This window comes from Pelodiscus sinensis, chromosome 24 (assembly GCF_049634645.1).
Source record: "Pelodiscus sinensis isolate JC-2024 chromosome 24, ASM4963464v1, whole genome shotgun sequence".
Classification (NCBI taxonomy): Eukaryota; Metazoa; Chordata; order Testudines; family Trionychidae; genus Pelodiscus; species Pelodiscus sinensis.
In genome coordinates, this window is record NC_134734.1 from 3865021 (window position 1) to 3885544 (window position 20524).

A 20524-nucleotide genomic window follows, 5' to 3' on the forward strand; every position below is an offset into this window, starting at 1 on the left:
AGAAGGGATGAGGAGGGGTAGCTCACATGATCAGAGTGGGGCTACTGGAGGAGTGGGCACAGGGGGGAGAGAAGAGCTGGTGGAGGCGGGCACAGCACGGGAACTACTCCCCCAACTACGAAAAATTGGCTGAAAAAATGCAGTGCCAAAAATCCCACGATTAGAAAAACCACATAAATGAATGATATCTGTTTTCCATTCAGTGCTGGTGAGCGTGTATCATTAACTTGTGTTTAACTTTTTTCCATATTTGTTTGTTTGTTTATTGAAATCCAGATACAAGTAACAATACAAAGAATATGTTTAATGAACCATAGCTAGCTAGCTATGTTAAAGTAAAAATAATAAATATATTTGGACTAGCAGTTCAACAATGTTTTGCTTTTTTAAAAGAAATAAGATGAAAACTGTTTATGATATTTATTTTGTAAAAACTCCTTAATTTTTCTTACAGGTAGATAAAAAAGAGCAAATTCACGTGGTAAGGTGAAAGAGTAATTGCAGAATAATTTAGTGAATACCTTTTACATGTAAAATTACCTTTTTAGCTTATGGATTCATATATTATGTAATATTAAATATGATGTTTTTTGTATTATTTAATGTACAAATACAAAATAAGCCTTGACAAATTGTTGGCTCCTGCCACACTCCTCTGACAACATGCATGTGCTATTGGCCACGGAAAGGTTGGGGACCATTGCCCTGATGAATGTGCTTGTGTTCACAGGCCACAGGGCTCCTTGTTCTCACAGGCAGAGTGTGGGCCGCCCTAGCGGGGTGGGCTTCTGCTCTGAGGAAGCTCCCCAGCTGGGGAAGAAGGTTAGGACCCTGGCAGCATCTCATGGCCCACAACCAGGTGGTGCCTCCACATACCCTTGGGAGATGCCCTGGCTTCGCCAGGCCCTGCCCCTGGTTAATGCCAAACCCACAGAGACACTACTGCTCACCTCCCATGGATAGAACCCAGACGTGCTGGCTCCCGGCATCAGCAACACTCTCCCCTCCCAGAGCTGGGGATACAAAGTAGGGTTCCCGGCTCCCTGCCCCCCAAACTCTAATCCACCAGATCTCACTCCAGCCCTGAAGAATAATATAAAAATAATCTTGGACACCAAATAATGTATTTTAAGGGGTTGCTAAAGCCACGGCCCCGAGGTGGCACCAGACCCACCAGCGAAGGGAGGAGATGCAGGATATCCCCATTCTACAGCCAGACCTGGAACAGACCCACAGAGACCAGTGTCTGTTGGTGAGGCCGCGAAATGTCCATCCCCACCCTCCTGAAGGGAAACAGCCCTACTGCCGCTGGGCACACTGCTCTTAGGTCCCACAAGTCCTTCGCTGTGGCGCTGACCTTCTGCATTCAGAGCCTGCTCAGTAACAGCCTGCTCACCACTGCCACCAAGTGGTGCCAGCAATTCTGCTTGTGTACAGTGCAGTATGGGGAAGGTCCACAGTCCAAATCCTTCCCGTCCACGTGACAGATAGCAGCCTTACTACTGCTGCCAGCACTGCTCCCAGCTCAGGTGGAAGTGTTCTGGGCCGAAGGCTCTTGTGTTCCAATCCCACTGAGGTGGGAACTACATTTCCACAAAGGCCAACAAGGAGGGGTTCCCTGTAGCTTAAACTTGAGTGTGGGCCCAGCCCAGTCAAGCTGTTAGAAATCAGGTATGTGTGCTGGCTTGGCAGCAGCAAAGGAAGGGCCTTGACACCATGGCGACCCCAACTTCACCTTGGTCAAACTCCTGGCCAGTGACCCTGCGGCTCACGTAGGCCTAAGCCCTGTGGCAGTTGGGTACCAGCTCCAAGCCCCACCACATCCTGGTGTCTCAGCAAGACCCGCGGCCCTCTCGTGAGGTGCAGAGAAGGACAGAAGATGCAATCCCAGCACAAGGGCAGGATCACTTCCGGATGCAGAGGCTGGGACAAGAAACACTCTGCGGGGGAAGCAGAGGGGCGGTCACAAATGGGGAATCATGTCATTGATTCCTCAACCTTGTCCTCACTGGCCATGTCCCCCTTGCTGTCCACTTCCCTGCAGCAAGTCAAGGCGCTGAGTTTGTGCCTCAGGCTGGCCAGGAATTTGATGAAGGCCCGCTGGACAGTGGTGGAGGAGAAGTAGAAGATGACAGGGTCTAACGAGGCATTGAGGGTGCTGAAGAGAAGAGCGTAAACTCTCCAGCAGGGGCTCTTGTGCTGCACAAAGCCCACGACATGGGACAGGTTGTAGGGGGCGAAGCAGACTATGAAGTTGACCAAGGTGGCCACAGCCAGGCCCACAGCACGGTGCTTCCTCTGGGCTGGGATGTTGGGCAAGGTCAGGAGGATGCGGACAAAGTTGATGTAGCAGAAGACGGTGATAGTGAAGGGGAGGCAGAAGAGGACGATGAAGAGCTCCAGCCGGAAAGGGAGGACGACCTTCTCCTGTATGTTGGTGAAATTGTCATAGCAGTAGAACTTCCCATTGGATGAAGACCTTGAGTTGTCTTTGTACTGGGCAATGTAGACGATGCTGCAGTGGCTGCAGGCCACAACCCAAAAAAACACGGAGGCGGCGATGGCATAGGCTGGCCGGTGCCGTAGCTTGTACTTGATGGGGAAGGCCACCCTCAAGTAGCGCTCAACGCTGATGGCCATGAGGAAGAGGGAACTGATGTAGATGGTGCTGTAGAAGATGAAGCTGCTGAGTGGGCAGAGGAACTTGGGCAAGTGCCACTCCATGCCAGAGGCAGCCTCCACCATCTTGAAAGGGAGGAAGATGAGGAGCAAGATGTCGGAGATGGTGAGGTTGAGCAGAAGGATGTCGACAGGGGTGGGTTTCTGTCGGACCTTTACCAGGAAGGTGTAGAAGGCCAGGAGGTTGGACGGGAGGCCGATCACGAAGGTGAAGATGTAGACGGTGAGAACCAGCGGGATGGAAATGTCCATGCACATTTTCTTGGTTCCTAGAAAAGCAATGGGCTTGTCAGCTGCTGCAGGAACTCTGGAGTCCAGGCTCCAGTACTCCTGCTCCAAACCACTTCATCCCTCTGTGGCCCTTGATATCCCAGAGCAACACCCTGGCACCTGTGTTCCCCACTGTCACCTCACTGTGTTACGTGTCATAGAAAATCTACCGGGTCAGAGAGCCTGTGGGAGGGGATGCTCGGCGCAAACCCGTCGTTCTGTCCCTGCATCCCTTCTGGGAAACCGGGGATATGATTTGCTGTGCGGTTGTCAGGGAGACTGACGTGAGTCCTTCCCACGGCTACAGGGGCGTTCGCCGACCAGTCGTCAGCAGGAGGCGTAGTTGCAGTCAAGGGATTCACAATTCAGTGGCAGGTCCCTCCCCGTCACAATGGATCCTCTAACCCAGCAAAGCCCATCGGGATGCGTCTGGGCAAGTGTCCCCAAAACACACGGGCTAAGGGTATCAAGAAGGGGACAGAGGCCGCATGGCTTGGCCTTTCCCTCTCCCTCACCTACTCTGCAAGCTACAAGGACACAGAGGACAGATCCAGGGATGTTAAATGTCCATTAATTGAATAGTCGAGTAAGCTCATGAATTCTCATCAGTTAGTCGACTATTCTAGAGTCCCTGGGGGCGGAGCCAGCAGCCAGTGTGCCTCACTCCCAAAGAGTCCCCTGCCACACCGTGCTGCTGCCTCTGTATCAGACACCCTGCCTGCCCCGCCACTGCACCCCGCTCAGAAACGGGGCTGCTGCATCCTTTTCTCTTTCTCAGCTGTGAGCCTGAGGAGGCCAGAACGGTGCTAAACGCACTGCTCCCGTCCCCAGCACAATCCCATTGGCCAATTCCTGGCCAATGGGAGCTGCCTGTTTGAAGAACAGGCTGAGCACAAAGCACCACTCTCCTCCACCTTCTCTCATGCTCTTATTCACCAATGCACGTGGCCCCTGCAGCCTGTGTATGGGAGCGGTAGGCAGGGAGGGTGCCTGAGAACCCTGCTGGGCTGCTGGCCAGGAGTCACCCAGGTACGTCTGCCGGCCAGAGCCTGTTCCTGGCACACAAGCCCCTCCCTCCTCCCAACCCTCTGCCCCTCCCACTCCTGCCCCTCTACCCCACATAAGCCAAACCCTCTGTCCCCCTCCAGTACCCATATCCCCTCCCAGATCCTGCCCCCAATATCCTGCCTAAGGTCATAACCCAAACCCCTGCATCCTACATCCCTGTCCTAGGTCACATCCAAACCCTTGCACCCCAGTCCAGTGCACCAGGTCACAACCGCCTACTTCTCCCAAACTCTCCCCCTCTCCTACACCCCAATCCCTTAGCCTAAGCTTCCTTCTGCACTCAACCTCTGTTCCACACCGCACACCTCCACTAATATCATGGAAGAGTGAGGCCCCTGACCACTTTCCAAAATCTTGGAGTCTCCCCCCACCAAAAATTATTGCCCAACCCTGCACCAGAGCAAGCTTGGGGCTCCTGGTGCGTTAGCTGACACTATGTGGCTGGAGTTTATGTAGTTAGCTCCTGTATTTCTTCAACTGGGTTTCCTGTTTATCCAGCAGTACGTGAAGGCGACAGGAGGGTGTAATTGTGGTGGGAGGAGCAGGGTCAAGCAGGAAGCTCAGACAACAGGGAAGTGGTTTTTATTTAAAAGAAAATGTTTTGTAAATATCAAAAGTGGAAGGAAGTGGAGTCAAGGGGCTGGAGGGTGGGGGTGGGGAGTGGGGGAGCCAGGATGCCTGGGTTCTCTCCTTGGCTCTAAGTGGTGATTTGGGGGTCAAAATAGGGATGGAGGTGTTAATTCCCATGAGAACTAGGTAACCCCACCCAGGAATCGACATTTCAGCTTCACTCGAGTCACTAGACCCCACCCTCCTCCCAGAGCTGGGAGAGAGAACCCAACTATCTGTCCTCTCAGTCTCCTGCCCCCATGCTGTAACCACTAGACCACACCTCCCTTCTGGAGGCCTGTGAGAACCCAAGAATCCTGCCTTTCCCCAGGCACTGAGCCAACCCAGTGACTGTGAAGAGCAGCCTAGCTGGATTCCGAAGGCCAGGGCACCTGGCACCCGCACCTCGGACAGGCTGGGGGCCCTCACCCCAAGCTGCGAAGGTCCCCTCCTTCCCCGGGGTGCAGGCAGCTCATCTCCCACCTCTCAGCTCTGGGGATCAATTGATAAATAGCCTGTTTAAGGGAAGTTCATAAGGCTCACTGGGCACAGCCAGCCCCGGGCTCCCCTACCAATCGCAGTGGAGGAGGCAGTGAGTCACAGCAGGGGGCTGGGAGCCAGGACATATGAGCTCTAGGACAAGGTAGGGTGGATGCACCTACCAGCACGTCCTCCTTGTCCTGCCTCCTGCAGTGACAAACCATCCGTCCTGCCACTGCCCCCGACAGAGGGAACCCGCTTTCCCTCCCAGCCCGTCACTGCTGGGCCCAGCGGCAAAACATGGAACTGGGACAGGACCCATCCTAAAAGCTCCAGCTGCCTCCGCCAGCCTGGCTCAGCCTTGAGCTCTTTGTGCTGGGCAAATGCTTCTCCAACGTTGGTCATGCACCTTCCCCCCTATTTCTCCAGGGAAGGAACCAAGGGTCAGAACAGGGACATCCTAGAACCATAGAATCTTTGGGCGGGAAGAGACCTCCAGAGTCATCGAGTCCAGCCCCCTGACCAAAGCAGGAACAACCCAACTCAATCATCCCAGCCAGGGCTTTGTCAAGTTGGGATGTAAACACCTCTATGGATCGAGACTCCATCATGTCCCTACGGAGCCCATCCCAGTGCTTTCTCGCCCTCCTAGGGAAATAGTTTGTCCTAATATCCAAGTCAAACCTCCTCCCACTGCAACTTGAGACCATTGCTCCTCATTCTGCCATCCGGCCCTACTGAGAACAGCCTCTCTCCAGCCTCTATGGAATCTTTCTTACGGTCATTGAGGGCTGCTATCAAATCCCCCCTCATTCTTCTGCAGACTAAACAAGCCCAAATCTCTCAGCTGCTCCTCATAAGTCATGTGCTCGACCCCCAAATCATTTTCAAATGGGATGGCTATGCTGGGGAGGACGCCTGACTCCCTGAACTGACCACTAGACCTCACAGCCCTCCCAGAGGTTGGCTAGAATCACAGAATCCTGAATCCCAGCCCCATGGTTTAACCACTGAACTCCACTCATTTCCCACATGTGGAGCTGGAATCCCATGTCTGATGATGCATGAATAACCCTTTTGCTTTGTTGCTTCTTTGTCTTTGAGTTGTGTATAAGCAGAATTGTGCTTTTCATGAAGGCCAGGGCATGATTGGTAACGGCAAACACGCGCCCAACGGTGCTGGGAACAGAACCCAGGACTCCTGGCTTAAACCAGAAGGCACCGTTTACCTCTACATGAGGATGAAAGAGACCAGCCTGTCCTGCCTCCATGCACAAGTGAGACAACTCAGAATCGACTCCCCACTCCAACTTATAGACCATACTCCTTTCCCAAGCTGGGGATCAAACCCCACACTGCTATGCTTTGTTCTGCCCTCTAACCCCTCTGCCATCCATATGACCCATGGTCCAGGCAGCCAAAGAGTCCATCCTCACCTTCTCCCCGCAGCCAGCACACAGGGATCCTGCAGTGGGGCTGGAACTCAGGAGCCCAGCCTGGGATGTATCAGGGAAGAGCTGCTCTCTTGCGAGCCAGCTGGGCAGTGAACGCTCTGCAGCCCAGCTGGCTGGTTATGTTGTGTCTGCGGTTGCAACTCAGGAAACCCCCGGTCCGTCTCCTTGGAAATTTACACAGAGACTGAGGGACGCAATCATCACTTCCTCCTGCCTCGCGCAAGGTGTCAGCCAGCATGTCCAAAATAAGGCCTGGTGTGTCCCCAGCGGGCTGCTGCACCTTGCCGGAGCCAGGACTCCTGGGTTCTGTGCCCAGCTCTGAGAGAGAAGTGCGGCCCAGTGGGAAAGAGCAGGGGGGCTCAGAGCCGGGACTACGACCTGCAGCCCCTCTTCTGGAAGGGGAAGATGTAGAGGTGAAACCTCAGGGTGCTGGGAAAGATGCTGCGCTGGGTTTAGGGCAGTTTCTTTGGTCTCCCAGTCTGCAGCATCTCTCCGAAGTGTGATATGAAATCAACCAGCAAATCCGAGTCCATATTCCTTAGCTCAGGCTTGGGGACGCATCAAATCCCTGCCCAATAGCAACAGCTCAGTGGCCGGGAATCCTGCCTGAGGGCTAACAACAGAGGCAACCAGCCAGATCCCGGTCGGAAACAACTGGCCACAGCTTCCCCGGAGCCATAGCCAGGAGCCAGAGGCTCCGGGTCCCCATCTCCATTCTGGGGTGGTGCCTTGGGGAGGGGATACTGACCAGCCCATGCTAGGAAACCAATTAAACATCCCAGAGTTCTGTGGTGGGAGCAGCCAGGGAGAAGGGATGAGAATCTGGCCTCTTCCCTCCCTCCACACAAACAACCACACAAGGCCTTATGTTGAGGAGGGAGGAATGAGCCCCCAGAACACAAACTGTCCCTCCCTCCCCACTGTCAAAGTCAGACAGGACTCACAGATTTGTCAGACCACTCTGTTTATTAGCAAAGCCGCTCTGCTAAATGCACCCAGAAAATGTGAGCACCCCGCAAGGTTCAAACTCCTTGATTTAGCCAGTGTTTCCCAATTGGTGCTCCGGGGAACCCTGGGGATCCGCAAAGCGAAAGCAAGGGTTCCGTGAAGAGCCGGCACTCCCCCACCCCCTGTTAAAGAGACAAAGCCTTGGCAAGGGCTTTTTTTTTGCTCAACAAAATGTGGCAGGCACCTCTTTTTTTTTAAAGGCAACTCTAGGGGTTCCATGGCCAAATAAAATTCGGAAACACTCATTTATACAGTAAAAAGAAAGCCAAGTTAACAGGATTAAAAGAGGGGCAAAACTTCACATGATTAGTGTGAGGCTAGTCAAGTATCTTCATTTTCACATCAAGCACACAGCAATCTCCTGTCCATATCTCCCTAGTTATCTCAATTGCTTTCTCCCTAACACCGGATGTTCCTTCTCCTATTAACTCAGGCCCGCTTGGCTAGCACTCTGATCTGCATACCCACAAACAACATTAACATACTTTTCTTCTTTCTGTTCAGAGACAAACAGTATTCCTTCAATTTATTCAATTATTACAGCATAATTCATCTTTCTCTTACAGTAAAATTCTTTTTACTTTCACAATCCCTCCTTTTGGTCAAGCCACGCCTATGACCAACAATTACTGGGTTCCACACATTAACCGTTCTTTGTCTCTCTGTTCATCAGTGATATTTAAAATCATCAGATTAGCACTCTGGTGAGGGGTAGCTAGCTGTGTGACATGTCTTGCACAGTTTTGGATCCAACAGGAGATTAACTGAAAACATACAAAAATCATTAAGATCCCAAATAGGATAGTCAGGGCTCGCTGAAACAACCAGTTTCCTATGCCAGAGAAATTGGACAAGTTACTTAGCCATTTCCACAGGGAATTTGGCTCTTCGTGGGGAAGGTATGCAATCTGTTCCAAGTGGCTAGCGCAATCTATTACATCATTGGTGTTGTCAGGTATATATACACAACATTCTTTGCCAATGAGAGCTCAGGTCCCTCATTTTGCTGCCAGAACTATATCCAATGCCTGACGGTTTTGGAGGGCCATCTGTCGGATCGCTCCTGTTTCTTTGGCCAGGGCCCTTAAACTTTCACCAGTTTCATTTGCCAGGATTTCAACTACTGCTTGTAACCTCAGAAGCCTTTTTGCATGATGTATTACTTCCCCAAATGGGATAAAGGAACCACCAATAGCCTCTTCCCAAGTTAAGGGGATTATGTGATTCACATACCATTGGGCATCTGACAAGTCCCTTCTTTTTCGCCTAAAATTACGGAGGAGTTCTCGTGGGAAGGACTCTAACACTCGGAATTGTGGGAAGAGTTGGGCGGGATAACAGATACCTGACCAGTTAACTGGTAATGCAGTATAGGCTTTTGTCCCGCAGACCCAATGATGCCCTATCAAAGCCGGGAAGGGTCAGTTGCACCCCCTTTGCCATATAGGTGTCTACAAAGGAGGAGTAATATCCCCCGAAGGGCACACGGTGATTCTCCTTACGGGGAGTGGTGTTATTTGCATGGCATTGAAAGATTGTACTGTTCTCACTAGGGTGGCTGTAGGGGGAGCATGAGAGTGATTTCCCTGTTTGATCCCAGGTTGAGAAAAAAATTCATATCCCCATACCCAGTCTGCCATTCTCCAATCTTGTCTGAATAATCCCATACACCATTGGTTACAATACGCTGGAGACAACTGCTCCTCCCCAGATTCAGCCCCGTCCCATTACACACCCAACACCAGTGACCTTTTCCCTCCTCCACACTTATCCATTTAGATACATTTATTCCCACTGCTTCCCAAGTGTCATTACTGTTCCATGTCTTGCTAAACGGATGAGGTCCTCCAGTGAGGCCTGGGGAATTAAGTGGGATTGCCAAGACAGGAACCAGCTTGTGAGTGGGCTGGGATGTGGCTGCAGACCCAGCAATGAGAGATATTAAGGGTCTGAGCGATCCATACTTGCTGGTGGATAAAAGAATTGTCATTGTCATTGTGGATTCCCCAGACTTAAGACACCAGTGGCCGAGGAACAGGCCCCACCAGAGGCACATGTTGGAGTCAAGACCCTTTTGGTTCTGACAACCTCAGCTGAGGGAACCGCAGTCACGGTTTTATGTCCACTAGGCAGCAGGCGCTAGGCTCACTACTGCTTCTTCTTGGGCCTTCCTTGTGGTCATCATCTGCTTCAGGCAACCCTTACGCAAATGTAGGTTGTAAGGTATTGCAGGCTGTTCCTCTACGTCTTCTTCTGGAGTCAAAATTGACTCTGCGTGGTCCTGAGTGAGTGAATAACACTAGGTCAGAGTTAGAGAGAGGGACATCAGAAAGGTCAGGGCGCGGGAAGGTGACAGCAGAGACAGTTGCTAGGCAGTCGTGGGGTTCGCCGTCATCGGACAGAGGAAGGAGAGTGGCAGGGTTCAACTGAGAACAGCGCTTTATGGTGATATGCGAAGCCGAAAGCAGTAAAAGTTCGTACCTAGTGAGGCGGGCGGAGGAAAGGTGAGCTGTATTACGTTGTGGCAGGAGAGTTTCTACAGAGTGAGGAACCATGAGAGAAAAAGGAGAGCGGAGGACAAGGGACTCAGACATTTCGACTAGACGTGCCGCAGCAGCCACAGCACGCAGGCAGGGGGGTAGACCTTGGGCAACTGGATCCAAGGTGGCAGAGAAATAAGCCACTGGACGATTTTTGTCACCATGCTCCTGAGTAAGAAACCCAAGTGCACAACCAGATAGCTCGTGGCAGAAAAGAGTAAAAGGCCATGAGTAGTTAGGTAACCCTAAAGCGGGATAGAAGCCAGAATAGTTGCTGGGTTAGGGACTACAGGAAAGGTGGGTACCACAATGTGGTTAATGGCTCAAGGATCCTAAACAAACAGCCATGATTTCCCATCAGCCTTTCAAACTGGGAGGATAGGGGTGTTACGGCTCTGGAACACAGGACATAATGCCTTGTTCCCGCAGGATGGACATGACCGGAGCTGAAACCTCTAAATCCCAAAAACCCAGTCCCACGACCCCTTCTCCGACCTCATCCCCGTTCTTGGTACCCTCCCCGTTCCCGGTACTGTCTGCCCTGCCCTGAATAATGCTGTATTTGCAGAGCCATTAACTTTTGTGAGGACTGCTCCTCTTTCCCTTTTAGAGTGCGGTGGCAATGCCCTGCCACTGCTTGCAATTTGTCCATGGTCTTGGCCTCCCTTCCAACACTTATTTGCTTTAACATACTGCTAATAGAAGGTAGGAGGCCATTAACAAATGCATGCTCCAGGGCGCCTTGTCCATTTTCACCCAGTCACTGTATACCAGAATGTTGCAGAAAAAAAACACATCAGTCAGTCGGGTGTGATAGTTGCCTGGGTTTTCTCTCTGTTGCTGTTTACAGCAATGTATGGACGTCCAGCTGGTTTTTGGAGTCCATACTTGGGGAATGGCCTCATGCAGGCACTTAGCTTGATTCTTACATTTGTTCCAGTAAGCAGCATCAGGACCAGTGTCTGGCAAATTAGAAGGATGCTCAGTGGTGGGCCAATTTGCTATCAGGAGCCATTTTTTTTTCTTGCTCGCTAGGGGTTATAAGTAGCTTACACAGTTGCAGGAGGTCTGCTTCAGAGGGTTCATAGGCATTGCACACTAGCAAAAATTCCTCTGCAAACTTCGTAGGGTTTTCCTGGGGCTTTGGAAAACCTTTTACAATTGAGTGGAGCTCCGTGTGAGTCCAGGATTTATAGCTCCAAGTGGGACCAGTCTGAGTCTTCTTGGAGGACGGGGTAAAGGGAAGCACTCGTTCTGGTGGTGGGAGAGGAGGTTTCCAATAAAGCTTTTTACTTGTAATTAGAATTTTTAAGGGAGGCGAGCTTCGATTCAGTCCATCTAAGATTTGCCTCGTCCCACCACTGCATGAAGCAATCTACCTCTCCTCTAGCCAATTTAGTTTTGGGAAGGCCAAGTTTGTCTTTTAAGACGTCCACTCGGTCTTTGTTCCAAGATCCTAACAGTGGCCACTGAGTTTTGGGACCCCCCCCCCAGAGTCAATCTAGATCATTTTTCCAGAAAGTTACAGGGGTCTGGACCCTTTCTAAAATATATAAACTGAGCCGGGGTCCCTTTAGGGAACTGCCCTGCTTAGACGTTTAGTTACCAATATAGGAGGACTTCATACACCAATCACACAAGGAGGAAATTCGGGTTCGTCAGAGCGGTGCCCAGTGCAACACATAAAAGAAGCCCACAGGCTACTGCCTCAATCGCCCTTGCGTTCACTCCAAGGATTTTATCCAAGGTGTGGTGCGGCTGCGATTGTGCAGATTCCAGTCACACAGACTGTGGGGACAGGAGCCTCTTGGTCAGACAGTCCCCGGACAGGGATGGCTCCCAGACTCACTCACACCACAGGGAAGACAGATAGACACAGGCACAAGACAGTCCTCAGTCCGGACAAAACATAGAAATAATTACCTGACCAGAGTCCTGATGTTAGATCCCGGGATCCCTACCAGAACAGAGCAGGAACCAACAGGTTCGATGGCGTAGACTTCGCTGTGGTTGTGCACCTTTCCATTCTGGCAGAGGACCGCTTGGGCCAAATGCCCAGGTGCCGGCTGCCACGGTCATCCTGCAAGACGGTCAGGGATCACAGAGCTTCAGCGAAGACGGTTGCCATCTCAGTGGAACCTCCAAATTGTCAAAGTCAGACAGGACTCACAGATTTGTCAGACCGCTCTGTTTATTAGCAAAGCCGCTCTGCTAAATGCACCCAGAAAACGTGAGCACCCCACAAGGTTCAAACTCCTTGATTTATACAGTAAAAAGAAAGCCAAGGTAACAGGATTAAAAGGGGGGCAAAACTTCACATGATTAGTGTGAAGCTAGTCAAGTATCTTCATTTCCACATCAAGCACACAGCAATCTCCTGTCCATATCTCCCTGGTTATCTCAATTGCTTTCTCCCTAACACCTGATGTTCCTTCTCCTATTAACTCAGGCCACCTGGCTAGCACTCTGATCTGCATACCCACAAACAACATTAACATACTTTTCTTCTTCCTGTTCAGAGACAAACAGTATTCCTTCAATTTATTCAATTATTACAGCATAATTCATCTTTCTCTTACAGTAAAATTCTTTTTACTTTCACACCACCCTCCCAGGGAGGGAGTTGCAGGACTCTGGGTCTCACTGCAACACCCTCCCTCCGCTCCCCCTGGGGCAGTTGTATCAATTCCTATTTGCACAGTGTCACCCAGAGTGGGGGAGTCACCGGGCCCTGCCCCTCCATCTGCTGCCAGATGTGACTCAGTCAGCAAGTAGTACAGAAGGTTTCTTGGTTCACAGGGACACAGTGTAGCACAGACTCGTTACAGGAACCAGGAGCAGTCAGTATAATCCCCTGCCTGCCCCCTAAGCCAGCTAGACTCCCTTCTGCCTGAGCCAGTCGAAAAACTAACTCACTCACCCAGCAACTGGTCCCAGACCTGTCGGCAGCCCCATCCCCTACTTTGTTCAGAATCAGGCAAGGTGTTATCCGCTGTCACCTAGTCCTCAGGATGTGAGAGACCGAACATAAGTCCGCAGTGAGTCATGCCCAGCATTCCCCTCCTCAACCAGGTAATGTTGCAGTGCCCAGGGAAGCTGAGGCACGCACACACAGTTACTACAGAAGAGCACAGGACTGTAGAATCACATACAACACAACAAAGCAACCACAGTGAATACAGTGACTACAAGAATGAATACAATGCCCACTACATCACACATGGGTCTGGTAGCATCCGTGCTTTAAAACAAAGCTGAGGTTATAGACACCTGCTGTTGGCGAGGAGGCAGGGATGGATGGACAGACATTAATCTGGGCCTGCAACTGGGACCCACCAGGCCTTGGACCAAGGATGGAGTTAGGACTGGGTTGCCAATAGCAACAGAGCACACACTAAGGCTTGAGATGGGAATAGGAGTGGGTTAGGGTCACCAATACCAACGAGGGAGCCACTAGGCCTTGAGATGGGGATGGATCTAGGTTTCCAATAGTAACAGGGGAGCCACCAGTCTTTGGATGAATGGAGGTAGGGCTGGTTGCTATTAGCAACGGTGCTCACACTACGTCTTTGGCCAGACGGGGGGTCAGGCTGCCAGTAGCTCACCACCAGGAACCTACTAGGCCTTGGGGTGGGGCTAGAGACAGGGTCCCAGCCAGGGTCATTCACTGTAAAGAGAGAGACGGGGGCGTTAATGAGTCTCCTTCAAGATCAGTCTGTAGACAAACTCCCTGTGACCGGGGCAGCCCTTTGTCTGTGCAGCTCTTCGCACAGCGGGGCTTGGGGGCAGCTGGGTGAGACTGTAACCCTTCTAAGTAGCACTAATAATGTACAGCGCCTGGCACCCTGGAGTCCTGGGTCAGAACTGGGGCTCTGGGTGATAGCGTGACACACCAACTATATAGCAATAATGGGGTACAGCGCCTAGCGCTAGGGGCCCTGGTCCAGGGCTGGGGTGCCAGGGTGCTCCCATAATGCACAGCACTCAGAGCATGCAGCACCTGACCCAATGGGGTCTGGATCCACAATTAGGGCTCCTGGGCACCCCCATAATACACCCAATGAATGGCACTAATAACAAACAGCGCCTAGCCCAAGGGGTGTGGGCAGGCCTGGGGCCCCTTGAACCTACCACAGGACAGATAAGAATATTACTAATAATTCCACGTGGTAGGAAAGTTTCCAGAGCACTCACCCCCCCTCCTCGCCCTTGAAACTTTGTTCTCTGAAGGACTGTTTTGAAAGTTTTTTCCTAGAATTGCCCCAGGAGGGGGCGGGGCGGGAGAGGTGTTAGGAAATCCAAAACACCCCCACACTTCTTCTCAGTTTCCTCCCTTCAGCTTTTTATTCTCTCGTTCCTCCTCCCAAAAAAAAGAGGGTGTGAAAAGGAAAACAGATGCTTCAGGGGGTAGCCGAGTTAGTCTGTAGAGGATAATCTTAAAAAACAAACATTGGTCTGGGAGCACTTTATAGACTCACAGAACTAAATTAAAACAGGGAGGGAAAGTGGGGAAATAAAACACTTTCTCTGCCCCCCGAGGCTTTTATCTCATGTGGGGGAGGGGATCACAGATTCCAAGGGACTGTTATGGTCATCTAGTCCCACACTGAGCAGGCCTGAGGCAGGAGCCCCTGCTGGAGTCTGGCCACTGGTCATGGATCACTCTTTAGCTGAGGCAGCCGGCCCCTTGGCCCAGCACCCCACGGCGCCTCAATCCATCGTGACCCCACCTTCCAGCTCCGCTCCTGCTCTCAACAGTGTTTATGTAGTTCCCAACCTAGAGCAAAACTGTTCGTGTACCCTAAGAGCCGTTATAAATCCACCCAGTCCTGCAGCCTTGTGCCTCTCCCCACCACGGTCCGGCAGGAGCGCCATGTGTTCCCACTCACATGTCTTGCCTCTGGGGCTTCTGGTTACCTGCTATTCCAAGGTCTGTGAGGGGAGTGGGGTCTAGTAGTTAAAGCAGGAGGGGATCTGGGAGTATCTGCACCTGTTCCCAAGTAATGTCCCTTTCAGACAAAGAGCAACGTGCAGAGGCACCCAGCTCTCTGTGTGTGTCTAGTGACGTATCTCTGGGGCAGTGGGGCCTAGTGGTGAGAACCAGACAAGTGCAGACAGATGCCACTGTGTGACCACAGAGCCAACAACTGCTACTCACATGGATTGAGAAATGCAAGCTTCTCAGTTCTCTGAGAAACCACAACACGGAGATCTCCCCGGGGTTGTGAAAACCAGAACCCTGGCTGGTAGGGAGAAGGTGCACGTAGCCAGCCCATTCCTGAACCAACCCTTGCTCCAGGCCTGAGCCCTGTCCTGCACTCTGCACCCCCCATCTTCAGCCCCGCACCTGAGCCCACACCCCCAGTTGGAGCTCCTCATGCCCCAATTCCCTGCCCCAGCCCTGAGTCCCCTCCCAGTCTCTGCACCCCTTTGCTCTATCCCGGAGCCACCACCTGGAGCCCAGACCCCTCATAGCCAGTCCCACATCAGAGGTCGCCTCACCCCAGCCAGAACCTTCATCCTCTCTTGCATCCCAGCTCCCTGCCCCAACCTGCAGCCAGCTTCTCCCACACCCTGAACTCCACAGTTCTGGCCCCATCCTGGAGCCCACACCTCCAGCCGGAGCCTTCATCCCTTCCTGCACCCCAACTCCCTGAGCCCACCTGGTAAAAAGGACGTAAGGGGAGATCAAGTGACAGAGGGAGGGGGATGCAGTGAGCAGAGGCAGGGCCTTAGAGAAGGGGGGTCGCCTCCGAGGAGGGGTAGGGGAGGGGCGGGGCAAGGGTGTTCAGTTTCCATGAGTAGGAAGTTGGCAAACCTAACACACACACTCACAGCACAACCCCCTGCACCACAACCCTCATCCCCTGAGTGCCAGGATGGATACAGGCGCAGTGGCGTAGTGAGGAAAGCAGTTACCCCTGGTGCCATGCTAGGGTAGTACCAATTTAGTCCCTTTCAACTCCCATCCCTCGGCTCGCCTGCCCCTTCTTCGCCCGCCGCCACTGGCAGCAGCTTCCTCCCCACCTCTCTGTCGCCAGCCCGACCCTCCTCCATCTCCACTGGTGGGTTAGTGCGTGCAGGGGCCTGGCTCCAAACTGGATGGGGCAGGGGAAAACATGGTACTATCTTCCCGCCCTCCTCCCAGGGCTGGGCTCAGCTGTGCACCCTGGCGGCGGGGGCCTTTGCCCCCGGGTGTGTAACACCCTCTCTATGCCTCTGAACAGGAGGCCAAGGGAGAGACAGTCCCTAATCTGTAAATTCTCCTGGTCAGCCTGACACTCCCCCAGCTCTGCCCGTTCCCGGCACTCCCACCTCCCAGACCCTGCTAGCCAAGCCCTGGACTTTCTCCCCCACCCCAGGTCTGCAGCTGATGCCCCTCACTGCCCTTCTGCAGCCCTTGGCTATCACAGACCTCCTGAGAACTCCCCCAAGGCTCCCCTCCCTGCTGCCCATGTGTGAGTGGCCTGGTGCCCCTGTGTGGCGGGGTGTGTTTATGTCACTGTTGGGACACAGTGAGTGTCTGCGTCTCGCCTTGCAGGTTTATTTACCTCCTACAGCTGTGGGGTGCTGGCTCCCGGCATCCCCGAATCTAACCTAGTCCCCAGTCCCTTCCCAGAGCTGGTGACACAAGTCAGGACTCCTTTCTCCCAGCCCTTCCCCCCCAACCCGACTCTAACCCACTAGATCTCACTCCAGCCCCGAAGAAAAACAAATCTTGATTGGACAAGAAATAATTTCTGTATTTAACATGTAGCAACAGTCACTGCCCCTAGGGGGCACCAGACCCACTAGTGCAGGCAGGAGGTGCAGGATGTTGCATGGAGATCTCAGCTCTGGAGACACACACCCATGCACCGTGCACCCCCCCACCACATGATGATCCAGCGTCCCCTTGGCATTGCCACTGTGCCACCGTGGAAGCAGCTCAGGCTTCAGACTTTTGTTTGCAGACATTAGGTGTTGAGTGGCCCAAAAAACACAGGAGGTCATGAGAGCCTGGAACAGACCCACAGGGACCAATGTCTGTTGTAGGTGAGGCTGCTAAATCCACCCTCCTGCAGGATAACAGCCCTACTGACGCTGCAAAGGGCATGCTGCCTGTGGATCCCACCAGCCCTTCCCTGTGGTGCTAAAGTCCTGCATTCCAAGCCTGCTCAGTAACAGTCTGCCCACTACTGCCACCAAGTGGTGCCAGCAATTCCACTTGTGTACAGTGTCCTATGTTGATGGGGAAGGTCCACAGTTCAAATCCTTCCCATCCACATGACAGATAGCAGCCTTACTACTGCTGCCAGCGCTGCTCCCAGCTCAGGCGGAAGTGTTCTGGGCTGCAGGCTCTTGCGTTCCAATCCCACCGAGGCGGGAACTACATTTCCACAGAGGCCAACATGCGCTAATACTAGCAGCCAAGGAGAAGGGGTTCTCTGTAGCTCAATGAGATTAAACTTGGGGCCCCTCAAAGATTCTGGCCCTTGTTTTATCTCCCACTAAAAGGCGCCTCAAAAACCAGAGAGGCCCAGCCCAGCCTGTTTGCCCTCCCTCCAAAAACTCCTCTTTGTTCCCCCTTCCAGCTGCAATCCATAGTAGCTAGCTTGCTCATGGGCCCAGACATGGAGGAAGAAAGATCAGGAATGGGTGGAGGGTGCTGGAGGGACTTTCCTACAGAAATAGGCTGATGTTTCATTGGTCATTCAGGAGCCAACTGTGGCAAAGAAAGGCGCTTGACACGGTGGCAACCCTGCCATTGACAGAGGCTCTATCATTGAGAAAGTTGGGACACCCACTGCAACGCTGAATGTGGACAAAGTCTGATGGGTGCTTGGCTGACTGCTCGTGGCTGGAGCTGGATTAACCTTTGCAGGCTGCAGCACCCCAACTGAATCCTAGGATTGGATGAGACCTCAGGACCTCATCAAGTTCATCCCCCTGCTAAAAGCTGGACCAATCCCAACTAGGGTTGCCAGATCCCTTCCCAAAAAATCCCAAACATGGAGGGGAAAAAATTTGTTGAGCAAAAAGAAACGGATACCAAACTTGTTGAGCAAAAAAAAAAGGTTGCTGCACTTTTAAATTCCCACACTCCCTGCTCCCCTCCACCACCGCCAGACACGGCATGGGGAAAACGTCCTTGAAAAACAGAAAATACCAGACATTTTACATGTCCGGAATTTTCTGGATTTTTTTACTGGACAGAAGATGAAAATACCGACTGTCCTGGCAAAAACTGGATATCTGGCAACCCTAATCCCAACTGAATCATCCCATTCAGGGCTTTGTCAAGCAAAAACTAAAGAGTGTCTAGGCATGGAGATTCCACCCCCTCCCTAGGGAACCCATCCCAGTGCTTCCCCACTCTCCTAGGGAAATAGTTTTTCCTAATATCCAACCTAGACCTCCCCCACTGCAACCTGAGACCATTGCTCCTCATTCTGTCACCTGTCACCACTGAGAACAGCCTCTCTCCATCCTCTTTGGAACCCCCCTTGTTGCAGGCTGCTCTCAAATCCCACCTCACTCTGCAGACTAAACAACCCAAATCCCTCAGCCACTCCTCATAAGTCACATGCTTCTGCCCCTTAAATCATTCTTGTTGCCCTCCACTGGACTCTCTCCAGCGTGCCCACATCCTTTCTGTAATAGGGAGCCCAGAATTGGACACAATACTCCATATGTTGCCTCACCAATGCCACAGAAATGGAAACAATTCTTCCCTAGATCTGCTGGCAATACTCCTTCTAGTGCACGCCAATATGCTGTTAGTCTTCTTGGCTACAAGGTCACCCTGTTGGCTCATATCCAGATTCTTGTCCACCGTAACCCTCAGGTCTCTTTCTGCAGACTTGCAGCTCAGCCAAGTAGGTTCCCCGGCCTGTAACAGCGCTTGGCATTCTTCTTGGGATTCTTCTCTGCACTTGACCTTGTTGAACCTCCTCAAATTTCTTTTGGCCCAAACCTCCAATTTCTCTAGGTGACTCTGGACCCTAACCCTGCCCTCCAATGTATCTACCTCTCCCCCTTGTTTAGTGTCGTAAGTGGGTTGGAAGGGGAAGAGAGGTGCAGGGGCGGACTGGCCCATCGGGATACCGGGAATTTCCTGGAGGACCATCGTATCCACCTGTGACGGGCCACTGTTGCCCCATGGTCCGAGCGTCTCTGTGTCCATGCTGTATGCAGTGCACAGAGCCTGACCCACCACTTGTGCTGCGTGCCGGACATCTCACAAGGAAAGAGGGTGGGGCTTGAGGGGCATGCAGGGGTGACGTCATGGGGAGGGCCATTCCCAGGCCTATTTTGATTGCCAGTCTGCTCCTGAAGAGGTGTGAGCAAGGATGGATGGGGGAAGGAGAGAAAGATGGGGGAGGGTATGGGGTCCCCACTACAGTGAGGACTACACTGGGCCCAGCCATAGAGGAGGAAAGACCAGGAGTGGGTGGACGGTGCCCTTGTTTGAACAACCACTCCAGACCCATCTGTGGTAAAGAAGGGCCCTTGACACCCTGCAACCCTGCCGTTGAGAGAGGCTGGACAATCGAGGACGTTGGGCCACCCACTACAACGCTGAAGGGACAAACTCTGGTAGATGCTTGGCTGACCAATGGCGGCAGGAGCTGGATTAGACTTTGGTTAGCCCCAGTACCCGGACTGAATCTTAAGGTAGGAAGAGACCTCAGGAGTCAGTGAGTTCAATCCCCTGCTAAAAGCAGGACCAATCCCAACCAAATCATTCCGCCCAGGGCTCTGTCAAACTGAGACTTAAAAATCTCTAGGGATGGAGGTTCCACCACCTCCCTAGGGAACCCAGCCCCGTTATTCACAACCCTTGTAGGGAAATTGCTTTTCATAATATCCAACCTAGACCACCCCCACTGCCTCCTTGTTCTGCCACCTGCCACCCCAGAGAACAGCCTCTCTCCATCCTCTTTGGAACCTCCCTTCTGGTAGTTAAAGGCTGCTACCAAATCCCCCCTCACTCTGCAGACTAAACAAGCCTAAATCCCTCATTCTCTCTTAATAAATCACGTGCTCCATCCCGCTAATCATTTTTCTTGTCCTCCACTGGACTCTCTCCATTGCGTCCACATCCTTTCTGTAGTGGGGGGCTCAGAACAGGACACAATACTCCAGGGCTGTGTCTAGACTGTATCCCTTTTCCGTAAAAGGGATGCAAATTAGACACATCGCAATTGCAAATGAAGCGGGGATTTAAATCCCCCCCCCCCCCGCTTCATTTGCATAAACATGGCTGCCGCTTTTTTCTGGCTCGGAGCTTTGCTGGAAAAAAGCGCCAGTCTAGACGCGGATCTTTCGGAAAATAAAGTCTTTTCCAAAAGATCCCTCATTCCTCTTAAAATAAGGAATAAGGGATCTTTCAGAAAAAGCTTTATTTTCCGAAAGATCCATGTCTAGACTGGC

The 20524-nt window shown here is 52.3% G+C and overlaps 1 protein-coding gene across 1 annotated transcript; it reads right to left on the reverse strand.

Moving 5' to 3' along the window:
* Positions 1–413: 413 nt before the first annotated feature.
* LOC102456027 (free fatty acid receptor 2-like) lies at positions 414–6660 on the reverse strand. Its single transcript, XM_025182145.2, has 2 exons — positions 6543–6660; positions 414–2948 (listed from the first exon to the last, which is right to left on the reverse strand). The coding sequence occupies exon 2, from the start codon at positions 2935–2937 to the stop codon at positions 1978–1980; it is 960 nt and encodes a 319-aa protein (XP_025037930.2). The 5' UTR covers positions 2938–2948; positions 6543–6660; the 3' UTR covers positions 414–1977.
* Positions 6661–20524: the final 13864 nt, after the last annotated feature.

What these genes read in the sequence shown, in the direction of transcription:
- LOC102456027 (XM_025182145.2), bottom strand. Translation starts at nt 2,937, where the DNA reads ATGTGCATGGACATTTCCATCCCGCTGGTTCTCACCGTCTACATCTTC.